A 14,381-nucleotide genomic window follows, 5' to 3' on the forward strand; every position below is an offset into this window, starting at 1 on the left:
TTCTCAATGATCTCAACCCAGCCTACTCTCACTTGGTTTAAACCTTTAGACTCCATCATCACCTAATTCTTCTGGAAAAATAAACCACCAAGGATAAAATTAAGCACTTTACAAAAACCCAAATCTTATGGAGTATTACAAGCACCACATTTTCACCATTACTCATTAGCAAACCAACTTCAATACATATATAAATAGACTCACCCCACTCAGGCAGACATCATATGGCTAGACATAGAATAATCACTTAGCAGATTTAGTTCATATCCTCCTCGAAATTAATTACTTTATAAAATATACAAAATTTTAACTAATTCTAAAACCATACCATCAATCAAATGGGAAGAAGACTAATACTGACTTCTGGACTCAACTTGGCAAAAATATTTATTCTGTGACTAAAAATACCAGCCTTCAGCTCATACAGTAAAAATCTTTTCATTGAACACACTATACAGAGGAAAGGCTGCCCAAAATGGGATTCACATCAGAAATTTGCTCGCACTGCTCACAAAATTGTCCGGACACATATATCCACACCACATGGCCCTTCCCACCCATTAAACATTTTTGGAAAGATGTCACTGAATCCCTATTCTGCCTACTGGGCTGCTGCATCCCATTATCCCCCTTACTCTGTCTGCTGGATGATCTATGAAGTCTTGATCAGGAAATAACAAACAAAAGAATGCTCCTTGTGGCCTTAGCCATCGCCAAGAAAACAATCTTCATAAACTGGAAATCCCGAAACACTATTGAAATAACGCATTGGAAAAATTTGCTCACGGACTACATCTCCCTATATCTACCTCATTACAACTCTTCCCACAACACTCCAGATTAGACCTCATTCAACTATTACAAATCTTACACACTCATCCGAATTAATTATGTATTTACTTATTATTATTAGTATTATTGTTACAACTATTAATGATTTATTATGGATATTTTGATCATCGTCATCATCAATATTATTATTGTTATTGTTGTTGTTAATGTTGATAACACATTCTTTCTAATTCTTTTTGTATTTTAATATTATTATTACAAATATTATGGATATTTTGATCATCATCAATATTATTATTATTATTATTATCAATATTATTATTGCTGTTGTTATTAATGTTAATATTATTGTAAATACCATTATAAAAAAATTAAATGAACTGTTCATATGCTAATAAAACACCTGAATGCATCGAATTGGCAAATTAGTATACTTCAGACCTGAAGCACATGCATTTCTGTTCCTAGAGATCTGGAAACATCAAGTAATAATACAAAATCTGCAAAAGTCTGCTCTCCAGTCACTTTTGCGGTCATTTACTTACCAAATATATACTGTATATGGAGTGCCGCATGGATGAAATATTTTTTAGGCCAACCCAGAAATTAGTGGGACACTGATTCCCTTGACAAAAAGCCAGTTGATTTTCCCATAGACTTTTGGATTATTGCAAAAAAATAAGCTCTGTGTTGATCAATAGTATAACACACTTCCACGTTTCGGCCTACAAGATACTCTTCACAAATAAACACAACTTCTATGAATTCTCAAGTCTAAGTGCGTTTACTAGAAATGAAAAGCTAACCTTAGGCTACAAGCAAACTATACAATGGCTTCACAACAAAATGTATGAATGAGAGTGTGAAAGCCCTGTCACAAATTCTGTTGTTACGCATCCTCGCACTTTAAGTGGTTGCAGAAATCCTTGACCTTTCCCAGCGGGTATTCAGTGTATACCTGCGTATCACCAAAGATATTTAATAGTAACAAGATGCCTCACTGGTCAAAATGGCCTCTACTCCATTCTCCCAGTAAAAAGAGTCAATTGCCAACTGTTAAAGAATGAAATCCTTTGAGAGAGGGACTGCGCATGAGCAGAATCGACAGGTCATGGTCTTGTTTCTGGGGGCGTTGCAAATATGGCGGTGCAGTGACGCAACTTCCTTAAAAGGACTTTGGTATCACGCAGTCTACACTGGTGTAAATTAACTTAATCCTTCATTTTCATTAATGATCCCATATAACATGAGGCCTATTATTTTTGTGATAATCTCACATTTTCTCATAATATTGTGATTATTGTCCCCCTAAATATTTCTTCTCTGTTAAAGCAATACAATGAAATGTTATGATTTTTTACATTTAGAACTTGGATGCTTTGTTTAATTTAATTTGATCACCTCTCGTTTCTCCCTGCGACAAATGACACATAATGAACCTGAAACAAACAAGAAACAACTGGACAGTAAAGGTGTTCTTCAGCATGTACTCCTTACCATATTACAATACGATTTAAATAACAAGCTTTATGTACAATGGCCATTATGTCAACTTGCACTGTCAGGAATTGACCAACAATAGACGCTGTGTAGTCTTTAGTTTTGGTTTAGTATAAAGGTACGAGTGACAGCAGTCAGCCAACAACCAGAATCAGCTTCAGCTTCTCCTCTGTCAACCTACTGAAGATCAGCCAGCACAACCACAAACATGGGCAAGGTAAACTTGATTTCCCATGGTTTCACACAAATGACTTTGATTTGGCATATTTAACTTTAGGTCACTAACATTAGTTCTGAATTTTCAGGTCATCTTCTATGAGGACAGGAACTTTCAGGGTCGCTCTTATGAGTGTATGAGCGACTGTGTTGACATGTCCTCCTATCTGAGCCGCTGTCACTCCTGTAGAGTAGAGAGCGGATGCTTCATGATGTACGATCATCCAAACTACATGGGACACCAGTATTTCTTTAAGAGGGGCGAGTATGCTGATTACATGTCTATGTTCGGAATGAGCAACTGGATCAGATCCTGTCGTATGATCCCTATGGTGAGTTCAGAACAGCAGGCAGCATATTTTGATTATGAGATCTATGAGAGATAGAACAGAAATATTCTAGATTTAAGTCTACATTTATATTTGGTCTTGCAAATTTTAACGATCAGCATTGGATTTTTCTTCCCCTACAGCACAGAGGATCCTACAGAATGAGGATCTATGAGAGGGAGAACTTCATGGGTCAGATGCACGAGATGATGGACGACTGTGACAACATCATGGACCGCTACCGCATGTCTCAGTGTCAGTCCTGTCATGTGATGGACGGTCACTGGCTCATGTATGAGCAGCCTCACTACAGAGGCAGGATGTGGTACCTCAGGCCTGGAGAGTACAGGAACTTCAGCAATTTTGGTGGCATGAGATTCATGAGCATGAGGCGTATCATGGATTCCTGGTATTAGTCTTCTAATGTTTCAATAAAATATTTTCTTTACACCAATCATTGTGTTTTGAAAAACATTCTTGCCACTATTATTCAATGTGCACTTCACAATATAACATATTAAGTTAGAATCATTTCTTAATATCTACAAAAATCTTTTCAAAAATATACAAAATTGGTTTTGCACCAATAACAATTTGCTGCTGGTGTTTTTTTTCCCATTCCACAGATATGAAATATATGGTACTTGTAACATATTAAGAATCCCATTATCAAACCTTTTTATTTAATGAATTTTGGGGATGGCATCCTAATGCCCCGTTCACACCATCATCATTTACAGCTGAGCAACTGCTGATGCCACATGTATGTTTTATCTTTGAACATTGTTTGAACATGGTAGTTGTTGCCTTTAATTTTAAAATGCTACACATATTTTTGTTTAAGCCTGTTAACAAACAAATAATCAGTGGGAAAAAAGTGGAAATTGGAATAGACCATGAAAAATCATTGTTGGTGCATCACTATATATTTTATTTGGAAAGTAACCAAAAAGGTCTAAATACATATTCAAAATTCAGAAATGTATCTTTAGTTACTTTTACATTTAAAGCATTTGGCAGGTTTTATCTTAACCAAGTTTTAAACTATGGGACGAGTCACAAAGTGTAAATCTTTCTTTAGATGCTGTGTAAAGCTTTCTCTTTATACTTGAGGTGCTTGGATGAAGCATTTATACTTAACACGCTCTCTGTTGCACATGGATTGTTCAAAGAGACATGGCACAGACATGCCTGCTCAACCAGAATCACCTTGAGGTTGATCTTTTCGGATGTGAAGATGAGTGCAAAGTAAAAAAATGGCGTGCACACCACTACACGAAAGGGGGTCTTGTGCATTAAACCCGCCTACGCCGCAATGAGGTATAATTTTTGCCATGCACACCAATAAACAAGCCGTAATAAGGTGGTGAATGACACAATGGGCCCTATTTTAACGATCTGAAACGCAAGTGCGAAGCGCAATGCGCAAGTGACTTTGTGGGCGGATCTTGGGCGCTGTTGCTATTTTCCCAGCGGGAGAAATAACTCTTGCGCCAGGCGCAAATCAATAAGGGGTTGGTCTGAAGTAGGTTCATTATTCATAGGTGTGGTTTGGGCGTAACGTGAAATAAACCAATCAGAACGCTATCCAACATTCCCTTTAAACGCAAGGGCGCAAATTCCATGGCGGGTTGCTATTATTATGACGGATTTACCAGGCGCACGCCAGGAGCGGTTCACAGCTGAGGAGACCGACGTTCTTGTAAGAGCATTCAAAGGCAGAGAAGTTGTTTTGTGTGGGGATAGGAGAAACCCACCCAAATCATCGTAGGTTAAACAGGCGTGGGAGGAAATAGCCACAATTGTCTCATCAGCTGACATCCCCATCATTGCGCCAAGCGCTACAATGATGTCAGGAGACGGGGGAATCCCAAACTTGCCTGCATAAATCGGACACGCCGTGTAACGGGAGGTGGATCTGCCTCCACACATGACCTGACGCCAGCAGAGGACATCGCTGCGTCCACCCTCACCGCTAAGGCGGTTTGGGGGCTTTGAAATCGGACCCAAGAAACGGAAGCAGTCCAACCCCAAAGTACTCTTACAAATCAAGTTCACATACATTAAGGTTTCTTATGAAAACATTTTAATTATTATTTACATAAAATAAACATAATACAGCCACACAACAAACTTATTTTAATATTTTAATCGTTATTTGCATGATAATTTTTTTACGCAGCCACACAATAAATAAAAACTATCACCACAATGCTCACCACAATGATTTCCCTTATCTCATGTGTTAATATTTTTTATTGTAACAATTTATGATTTGCAAAAATAACTGTTGCATCTGTGTAGATTAGAAAAGCAAAGTGTGCGCGCGTTGTGCACGCTATACATTATGGTCAAACATGCGCCCTTAAAATAGCATAACGAACCACGCGCAACGCGCCACTGACTTTAGACTAGTTTTTTTTTTGGTCAGTGGCGCAATTGTTTTTTGAAACTGGAAAATAGCATCAGGGATGGTTTGCGCTGGAACACGCCTCCTTTTTTGTGCTGAACCGCCCAGGGAGCGCAAGTTTATTCCCTAGTTTGCCGACGTGCGTCTGTGGAGGGAAAAACCCGCTGTGCGCCGGTGCAAAATACGAATGATGCATGCGTCACTAGCCTCTTTCACACAGTAATACCGGTAAATTACCATGAATTTACCAGAATGAATTTACCAGTAAATACAAAAATGTGCTGTTCACACACGCAGTGACATTCCGACTTTTTACCAGTAAGACATCATTCACACATCAGTATCAAAATACCGGTAAATTCGTTGAGAAAGCGGAAGTACCTGTGGCGCGCTGCAAGCTCAGTGTTGTATTTGTAAACAATCCACGTCGTTCATATCCACGGTCCGTATTTTGTTGTTTTCACGTCTGTGGTAAACTCTGACAGTCGCGAAGTTGCTCATGACCAAACAACATTGCATGAGGCGACGTCAAACCGATGGAATTTTAAACAACAGTACTTTTTGCACATTAGGCTTCACATAGGGCGTGTTAAGGACGTCGGCAATTCGGCAAGTAGGTGGTAAGCTGTTTTAAACAACTTTGGTGAAGAAATGTGGATGTAAACTTCAGGTGTGCTCGACTGTCAAGCAGTGTGTGTGTGGAAACGTCTGTAAACAGTCTCGGGCAAACGCGTCATCTGTTTTAAAACATTGTGATTGGCCCGAAGCTGTCAGCGCGGTCTGACGTCGTCCGTTCTAAATGCCGGTAATCCTATATTTTTCATTCACACATAGCGCTTACCGGTAAATTACTGGTAATCTTACAACATGTCTTACTGGTAAATTGGGAGCACTGATTTACCGGAAAGGTTCTGTTCACACATGGCCTGTTAACTGCAATTTACCAGTAAATTACCAGTAAAGACTGTATGTGTGAAAGGGACTAATGACAAAGTCAATTGCGCTGGGTGCAAGATAGGATAGTGCCCATCAGCAGTTTAGTCTAATTACTGGTTTTTGATATCTTACCACAAGATATTTTGGTATTGCATTTAAATAATGTTTCTTTAATACAATGACAGCAAAATTTAAACTACTTTCTTTTGAAAGAGAACAGATGTGTTTTTCAACAAATTTCTATTACAAAATATCTTGGTGGGTCCAAAAATAGATTATCTAAGTGGGTCGCGATGTGAAAAGTTAGCGAATCTCTAATCTTAACTAATTTACAGTGCATAAAGGTATCCATTATATCAGGATTTTACTCTCTGGAATCGAACCCATGACCTTTGTGTTACTACAGCAATGCTCTCATTGAGTTTAAAGAACAGTACACTGTATGTACACTGTCAGAAAAAATGGTCTCTAGCTGTCACTGGGGTAATACTCTTTGAAAAAGTACATCTTTATACCTAAAGAGTTCATAATAGTTTTTTAAAAAGACATTTTGTTTTAAAATATGCATATTACTACCTCAAAGGTACATATTGTTATACCAAGTGTATACATATCTGTACTCAAATTGCACATATTAAGACTTTTTAAAGGGTGTCTACTGTGTATAGTGATATTGTAGCTTGGTTTCTTATTTTTGAATTTTTTTTTACAGTGTACATAATTAAAATAAATTTCAAATATGCAAACTGTTAAGATAATATACTGTAATCAGTGGCATTTCTAATTAGATGGGATAAATTTTTTCAGAATATTCCAAATTAAATCAAAACAAAGGAATTTTATTTTATTTTTTGTGTGTGTGATTAAGACATCAATATGAATATTCAGAATTGCCCCACATAAGAATTCATAAACAATATCATCAAGCACAACAAATCTGCTACCTTTACAACATGCCATTTACTGTATGTATAGATAATCTGAAATATTTTTATGAATTACACATGTATTCATTCACATGTAGCCTTTTCCAAACACACTTCACACACATGCGCAAAAACCCATTGAAAGCGTTCCCTTTATTCCTGTTGAAAATGGGGAAGGGGCCAGCAGAACAAGTGAAAGGCATGATCTAGTCACATGTAGAACGAAAAACACATACACTATTTTAAAGGCCAGTGCGCTGTATTGCTGTGTCAGCTATTTATATACAATAGGACACACACTGCCTTTGAACTGAAACAGGTATATAAAGGTAGACCGGGAGCTTAGAACGACGCATTTGAGCCACATCAACAGCTGACAGACTGACACCATGGGGAGAGTGAGTTCCTAAAATTATTTTTACAGATTTATTGGTAAATAATCATATTTTTGTATATATGATTAACAAAATGTTTATTTTTAGGTCATCTTCTACGAGGACAGGAACTTTCAGGGTCGCTCTTATGAGTGTATGAGCGACTGTGCTGACATGACCTCCTACCTGAGCCGCTGTCACTCATGCAGAATCGAGAATGGATGCTTCATGATGTACGACCGTCCCAATTACATGGGAAACCAGTATTTCTTTAAGAGGGGCGAGTATGCCGATTACATGTCTATGTTTGGAATGAGTGACTGCATCAGATCCTGCCGTATGATCCCAATGGTGAGCTCAGAGAACATATTTTTCCTTTTCAGAAGTTTACATTTGATGTTGATTCTATTGATACATTTTAACATAATGAAATTCTGTTCCCCTACAGCACAGAGGATCCTACAGAATGAGGATCTATGAGAGGGAGAACTTCATGGGTCAGATGCACGAGATGATGGATGACTGTGACAACATCATGGACCGCTACCGCATGTCTCAGTGTCAGTCCTGTCATGTGATGGACGGTCACTGGCTCATGTATGAGCAGCCTCACTACAGAGGCAGGATGTGGTACCTCAGGCCTGGAGAGTACAGGAACTTCAGCAATTTTGGTGGCATGAGATTCATGAGCATGAGGCGTATCATGGATTCCTGGTACTAATGTAAAAACAGGTTTAAGTTGCAATAACTGCAATAAAATACTCTTCAGAAATAGAGAATGTGTGAAAAACTTATTTTATAGAAAAAATAAAAAAAGTATTCATCCAAAATGTTATATAAAATCATGGGGGTTGGAACCATCATATGTCGGTAAGACCAGACCCATCCACTTTATAAGACCCATGATATTGGACCCACTCACTTTTTCTCTAATAATTAGCCCATATGTCTGTTCAGAGTGCAGTCAGTCAAATAAAAAAAGGAATGTCTTAATAAATTAAATTCCAATCCGGGTTTCAGCTACAGCTTTCACTTTAACGCTGCTGCTTCCTCAAATCCATTCCACTTGGCTTATTTAAAATTCCATATAAATTAAACTCCATTTAGTTTTCAATACTTTTGCCTCCTGCACCCCTGCAACACAGCAAGGTAAACAAAGCTTTTAGGCAATTGTTTAATTAAAAGGCACCAGAATACAAGAAAATGGCATCTACTCCACTTTTTTTGGCTTCCGAAGCCCATGTTTACAATGAGAGTGTACAGGTCTAAAGATAACAGAAGCTGCAGAAAAATAAAGATCATTCATGAGCATGATGTATTTTTAATACGCCACAAAAGCAATATGATCAAATGCGTTTTCTAGGATCGCTCCTGTAAAGGAGACCGAGTAACATTGACTTAATACTTACGAAACGCGTCCTGTGTGACCAAAAGGCATGAGCAATGCCATAGTTTGTGTTATACTAGGGGGGGTTTCCCGAACAACAACGTAACTCGCTGCTGAACCAACATAGTATGATGCATAGTTGGAGAAACGAACTACCTTATCATGACTGTTTCCTGAAAGCATAGTAACTTTGTCGCACATTCGTCGTTTGAACCATGTTGGTTTAACAACATAGTTGATGATGTCACGTGGGAGGTGAAGTACTTATTAATCAGTGCAAATCGATTTCATGTCAGATTATTGCTGTAAATAACATATATTGCATCGGAAGACCGATTTTGTTATCGCGATTATCTGTTGTTTATTTTCAAGATATTTCATTCATTCGCAAGTTCCCTCTTACGTCACTCCTCCCAGGACTCGTAGGACTGCGCACATGCACAGTTTTCAAATGCAGCGTTTTAATTCTGTTTACAAAATTAAAGATGTAAAATAAAATGTTTATATATTTAGAAAGATGGATATAGAATGTACTACATGTTTTTTGCTTATTTTGTTCAAAAGCATGATCAACATAAGTCTACATATTATAATAACAAGGAACGATGCTTCCAACGACAGGTGAAGAGCTGTCGTTAAAACCACAAGAGTTTGCGATGCAACTTGCGAATGTTTGTTTTAACTATGGTTTCGGGAAACACCAAATCGTTGAACTTTGTCAGTAACGACGAAACTTACGACAGTAGTTGGCTAACGATGCTTTTGGTAAACCCACCCCTGAATGGTAGTCGTAGTGAGCTGGAACAAAAAGTAATCGATCAGGGGTTTTAAGGTCAAATCAACATTCTGAATTTCTTGAGAGAGAAATCGCAGGTAATAAGCAAAGTTAAGTATCTTTGAAAAAAATCCACCAAGTGCACAATTGCAAACACAATACAGGTCACCTCGTCATGTGTCTTTACGGGATCTTTATGGGTTGTGTGTGAACACAAGGGAGACCCATTTTTTTCCTGGAGGCACACCAACACTACAACTCTTCCTATTCAAACCCACCAGAATCCACTCATCAGCTCATTAGTAGAGTCTCCAATTTGAGAAGTAATGGGGTCAGATGTGGGAGACATCTAAAATGTGCATTGTTGGTTTGCCCCCGTAAACAGGGTTGGGAACGCTGATAACCAGTACATCAGGATTTTCTCTCATGCTGTATACCAACTCTCCAATGTCTACTGAAGGCCATCTAAAAGTATTACCGCATTTAAGGTGCACAAACATCAGATCAGAATATACGGTTTCAAAATTTACCAGAATACAAGCCATCGTGTGCTCCTATAATGTCATAATTACAATTAGATTAGCCTGGATTTCACAGACACATATGTCAGAAGCTATTCATTTATTTGTGTTCTGGGAAAAAGAACTGTGTGCATGTTCAATTAACACAACAGTGATGTAGTGCAGTGACAACACTGTCAAAACGATTTGATAAAAATGTTGTATTTCGTGTGCCAGGCCAGTAGATGGTGATGTTACTTTGCAAAGAAACACTAAATGCCTTTGCACATACTGTACGGATTCTTCTACAGAGCAATACAATACAAACAGTCAAGACTGCAAATGCATCAAGCAGATTTGTTTAGATGGAAAATGAGGAAGGTTTATTATTTATACAACTAACCCTGGAATATAAGGCAGCAAATTATGTAAACTTTGTTGGAGAACCGTTAATAAATTGTAATAAAGTCATGTAGGCCGCCATTGTTGTTTTGGTTATCCTCGCGCATACCGGTAGCCTGAATTAACATATTGGTATGATGTCATCGTTATCACAGATTCCGTTTACGTAGTTTACATTGAAACGACAAGGCGTTGTTATCAAAAAACGTCCACTTTTGAAACATGTCTTTAAAAGCTTGTGCTATTAGAATGCAAAAACGCTGTTGTCATGTAAACGAACAGCCAAACTGCATTAAAACTTTGTTAATGATAAAAATGTTTTTGTGTAAATGGCCTTTAGAGTTTACTTTAGTTACACTACTTTACTTTTTAGTGCAAAAAAAAAAAAACTATGTTCAAATGTGCAAAAAGGAAAAATTAAAATTGATAATGTGTTTCTTGCTTATAAATATAATTACACCCATACAGCTAAAGCTCTTAAATGCATTTCTATTCAATTGTTTTTTTTAAGGTGCCAGTAATAAATAATGATGAAAATGTTCAGGACTCATTGTTTAAAGTTGTAAAGAAATTATTTTATTGAAACACTAGAATGCTAGTACCAGGAATCCATGATACGCCTCATGCTCATGAATCTCATGCCACCAAAATTGCTGAAGTTCCTGTACTCTCCAGGCCTGAGGTACCACATCCTGCCTCTGTAGTGAGGCTGCTCATACATGAGCCAGTGGCCGTCCATCACATGACAGGACTGACACTGAGACATGCGGTAGCGGTCCATGATGTTGTCACAGTCGTCCATCATCTCGTACATCTGACCCATGAAGTTCTCCCTCTCATAGATCCTCATTCTGTAGGATCCTCTGTGCTGTAAACGTATAAAAGTAAAAATTGTGCTGAACTGCAATAAAAAGGCTTTAGTGAACAGCAAAGTAAAATTGTGCATATTGGAAATGTACCATGGGGATCATACGGCAGGATCTGATGCAGTCACTCATTCCGAACATAGACATGTAATCGGCGTACTCGCCCCTCTTAAAAAAATACTGGTTTCCCATGTAGTTGGGACGGTCGTACATCATGAAGCATCCATTCTCGATTCTGCATGAGTGACAGCGGCTCAGGTAGGAGGTCATGTCAGCACAGTCGCTCATACACTCATAAGAGCGACCCTGAAAGTTCCTGTCCTCGTAGAAGATGATCTTTTTTGGAACACAAACAAAAATTGCCATTGATCAAACGGAAAAGTTTTCAAAGAAAGAAATATTTTAAACTCAAGATTCATAAACAGTACTTACCCTGCCCATGGTGGTGGTAATAGCTGTGTTTGTACTGGTACACTGACACACTGCACAGTTTAACCCTTGCATTTATACCTGCCCAAACCTATAGGATATGTGCCTCCTATTGTTAAAACTCCTGACCAAGCAAAATGGAATAGAGGCCAATGGAAAGCTGAAATGTTTAGATTCTAGGTATAGGTCTTTGTTTATTAGTCTAGCAGTAATTTGCCAATATGGTGGTGGGCTTTACGCATCTTAATGTCACCTTAGAGGGAATCCCACACATATGATGTCAGTACACAATGTGTGTGGAGATCCATGCCTTTATAGTATGGATGCACCTGCTGGTGGATTTATTTAACAAACAAAATGTTCACAATATTAAGCTTCAAAATTTTAAAAAGACACACTTTAAAAAAAACAGCTGCAAGGTTAAATTAACCTGGGAAAATTTATATTTGTTTAAAACAACCCTACATAGGTTCATTTACAACCCAAAAAATGGGTTTGTCCTTTATTGTCCTATTTTCAATGCTGGGTTGAAAATAACCCAAAGATCAATTTGCCCTATTTTATCATTAAAAAATATATATACATTGATTTGTACTTTAAAAATATTAACTATTAGCATAAAGTCATCCTAACATGACCTGAGCTGTTTATTTACATGCTCAAGTGAACACAGATAAAAGACTGATATGTCAGTTTAGAACCATACCAAGATTACACAAACCAGTTTTTTCAAGGTGTTTTGGGCTACAAAAAAATCCACCCGCTTCTTTTGAATAATGGTGCTCCGATCAGGATTTTTGGGGCCGATCACCGATTTCCGATCACTAGAAGCTGTATCGGCCGATACCGATCACCGATTACAGGGTCTATGTGAAGCCTTATCATGTAGCATTATTTATTAAAGTATATTTAACAACAACAATGTATAAGAAGTATTAAAAAAATATGAGAAGAGGAATTTCACATGAATTGACAACTGTATTTATTGGCAAGCAAGATGTGCAACATGTCAACTTAAAACATAGCAGCCTGTTCTTGGTAGTAATTGTAAATGGCTTAGAGCTTGACAAATACAAGTTCCTTGTAGATAATATAAAATAACTTATTTTAAATAAGTAAAATAAAATAAAAGACAGAACTGAGTCTTTAACTTTAGACTACAATAACTTAAACTTCAACAAAAAAGGCTATAGCCGAAGTTGTGTTTCAAGCCAGTTTTTCAAGTCAGCCCTCAGTTTATCTAATTTACTTAAAGGACCATAGGTAATAAAGTGCACAACAAAAATAAATAAATAAAAATACACATAACAAACAACTTGTTTCACTGTATCTGTCTATATCCTTCTAAAACTTTAACTCACTTCTCAGGCCTAACAAGCCATTGTAAGTTTAAATCTCTTGGGATGTCAAGAAGAAAGGCAGTTAACACTAGAACAGAACCACAACTGCACTTTCATGATGGCTTCTGCATTATGGAATCAATGACAATTCTAAACTAATTATTTTTCCCCATAAAAGACTTAAATCAGATTTTGAAGGGCATTTAGAGAGGTAGAGAGAGCAAGAGTGAGGTAAAGAATGAGAAAGGGTGGACAAAGATTAGTAGCTTACTTCTTAAGCATCAATGGAAGTTTTTTTTTTATAAATATAAGCATTTCTGCATTTTTGGCTGTCAGCTTGTTGCGCTTCTCATCTATAATATTTCCCGCTGTGCTAAAAAGTCGTTCGCTATCAACACTTGTGCACGGGGCACAGAGGTAAGTTCGTGCTGCTTGTGCAAGAGCAGGAAATCGACTTTTATTATTCTGCCAAAAAGCAAAAGGTTGTTCGTTTTGTGGAATTACTGGCTCAGATAGGTAGAGGTTCAACTGCAATGACACTGAGCTGATGTCACTGCCACCATGTTCCTGATCTCCATCCAGAAACTCAGCATACATAGCATGCAAGGAGCCAGTTCGTGGTACCTTCTCTGGGGGTTCAGACACGCTTGCAGCCAGACTTGCCTCTCTATTATGCTGCTCCAGTCCAGTGGCCAGGACATCAGAAAGCAGCCCACGTATCTGGGGCTTGAGTGCATCAGGGAAAAATCTGTCCTTGTACCTTTTTATTAAAAAGAAAACAAAACATTAATTAATTTTAATTTAATATGAATACAGAAATTTTTCACAAAATACTTCAGTGATAGTATTGAAAACTATAGATTAGAAAACATAGAAATATATGAAACTGAACAGAACCTATAAGAAGAACCTATATTTCTATTTATGATTTAATGCATTTTGAAAGTTAATTTCCTGGCTCTTGTTTTGATAAGTCAGCCTAGCATCCCCCCAAAAATATGTGCTTATTTTTACAGCAAATTTAACAAATTTAACTAAAGAAATACCAGCCAAGGAATAACACTGTATTCATTTCAGTAAGTAATAGCTCCGTTTATCAATTATTAGAGCAAATAAGAATTCTTGCAATATGAATTAAGGAGCCTACTAGAAAAATATATGTTCCAACTTATATCAATTCTGATTTTACTTTAATTAGA

General features: G+C 37.5%; 3 protein-coding genes across 4 annotated transcripts; 2 read left to right on the forward strand and 1 right to left on the reverse strand.

Moving 5' to 3' along the window:
• Positions 1–2,500: 2,500 nt before the first annotated feature.
• On the forward strand, positions 2,501–3,253 carry LOC135733142 (gamma-crystallin M2-like). The gene is made up of 3 exons (XM_065251446.1): positions 2,501–2,509; positions 2,598–2,840; positions 2,981–3,253. Exons 1-3 carry the CDS (start codon positions 2,501–2,503, stop codon positions 3,251–3,253), a joined length of 525 nt encoding a protein of 174 aa, XP_065107518.1.
• Positions 3,254–7,498: 4,245 nt separating this feature from the next.
• Positions 7,499–8,204, forward strand: LOC135733140 (gamma-crystallin M2-like). The gene is made up of 3 exons (XM_065251444.1): positions 7,499–7,507; positions 7,592–7,834; positions 7,932–8,204. Exons 1-3 carry the CDS (start codon positions 7,499–7,501, stop codon positions 8,202–8,204), a joined length of 525 nt encoding a protein of 174 aa, XP_065107516.1.
• Positions 8,205–11,142: 2,938 nt separating this feature from the next.
• Positions 11,143–12,125, reverse strand: LOC135782385 (gamma-crystallin M2-like). 2 transcript variants are annotated; one of them, XM_065292674.2, is made up of 3 exons: positions 11,846–12,125; positions 11,507–11,749; positions 11,143–11,415 (listed from the first exon to the last, which is right to left on the reverse strand). In XM_065292674.2, the coding sequence occupies exons 1-3, from the start codon at positions 11,915–11,917 to the stop codon at positions 11,143–11,145; spliced, it is 588 nt and encodes a 195-aa protein (XP_065148746.2). In that variant the 5' UTR covers positions 11,918–12,125. The 2 variants fall into 2 exon arrangements, with proteins under 2 accessions (XP_065148746.2, XP_073668143.1); XM_073812042.1 differs by having other exon boundaries at positions 11,837–12,125.
• Between the last annotated feature and the right edge of the window lie 2,256 nt (positions 12,126–14,381).

This window comes from Paramisgurnus dabryanus, chromosome 15, assembly GCF_030506205.2.
Source record: "Paramisgurnus dabryanus chromosome 15, PD_genome_1.1, whole genome shotgun sequence".
Taxonomy (NCBI): domain Eukaryota; kingdom Metazoa; phylum Chordata; class Actinopteri; order Cypriniformes; family Cobitidae; genus Paramisgurnus; species Paramisgurnus dabryanus.

Excerpts from the sequence above, each read along its gene's own strand:
- LOC135733142 (XM_065251446.1), top strand. Across the intron at positions 2,841-2,980 it reads CCTGTCGTATGATCCCTATG|CACAGAGGATCCTACAGAAT; the intron begins GTGAGTTCAGAA and ends CTTCCCCTACAG.
- LOC135733140 (XM_065251444.1), top strand. Across the intron at positions 7,835-7,931 it reads CCTGCCGTATGATCCCAATG|CACAGAGGATCCTACAGAAT; the intron begins GTGAGCTCAGAG and ends GTTCCCCTACAG.
- LOC135782385 (XM_073812042.1), bottom strand. The coding sequence starts at position 11,917 with ATGCAAGGGTTAAACTGTGCAGTGTGTCAGTGTACCAGTACAAACACA. Across the intron at positions 11,750-11,836 it reads CCATGGGCAGGGTAAGTACT|ATCATCTTCTACGAGGACAG; the intron begins GTTTATGAATCT and ends GTTCCAAAAAAG. Across the intron at positions 11,416-11,506 it reads CCTGCCGTATGATCCCCATG|CACAGAGGATCCTACAGAAT; the intron begins GTACATTTCCAA and ends ATACGTTTACAG.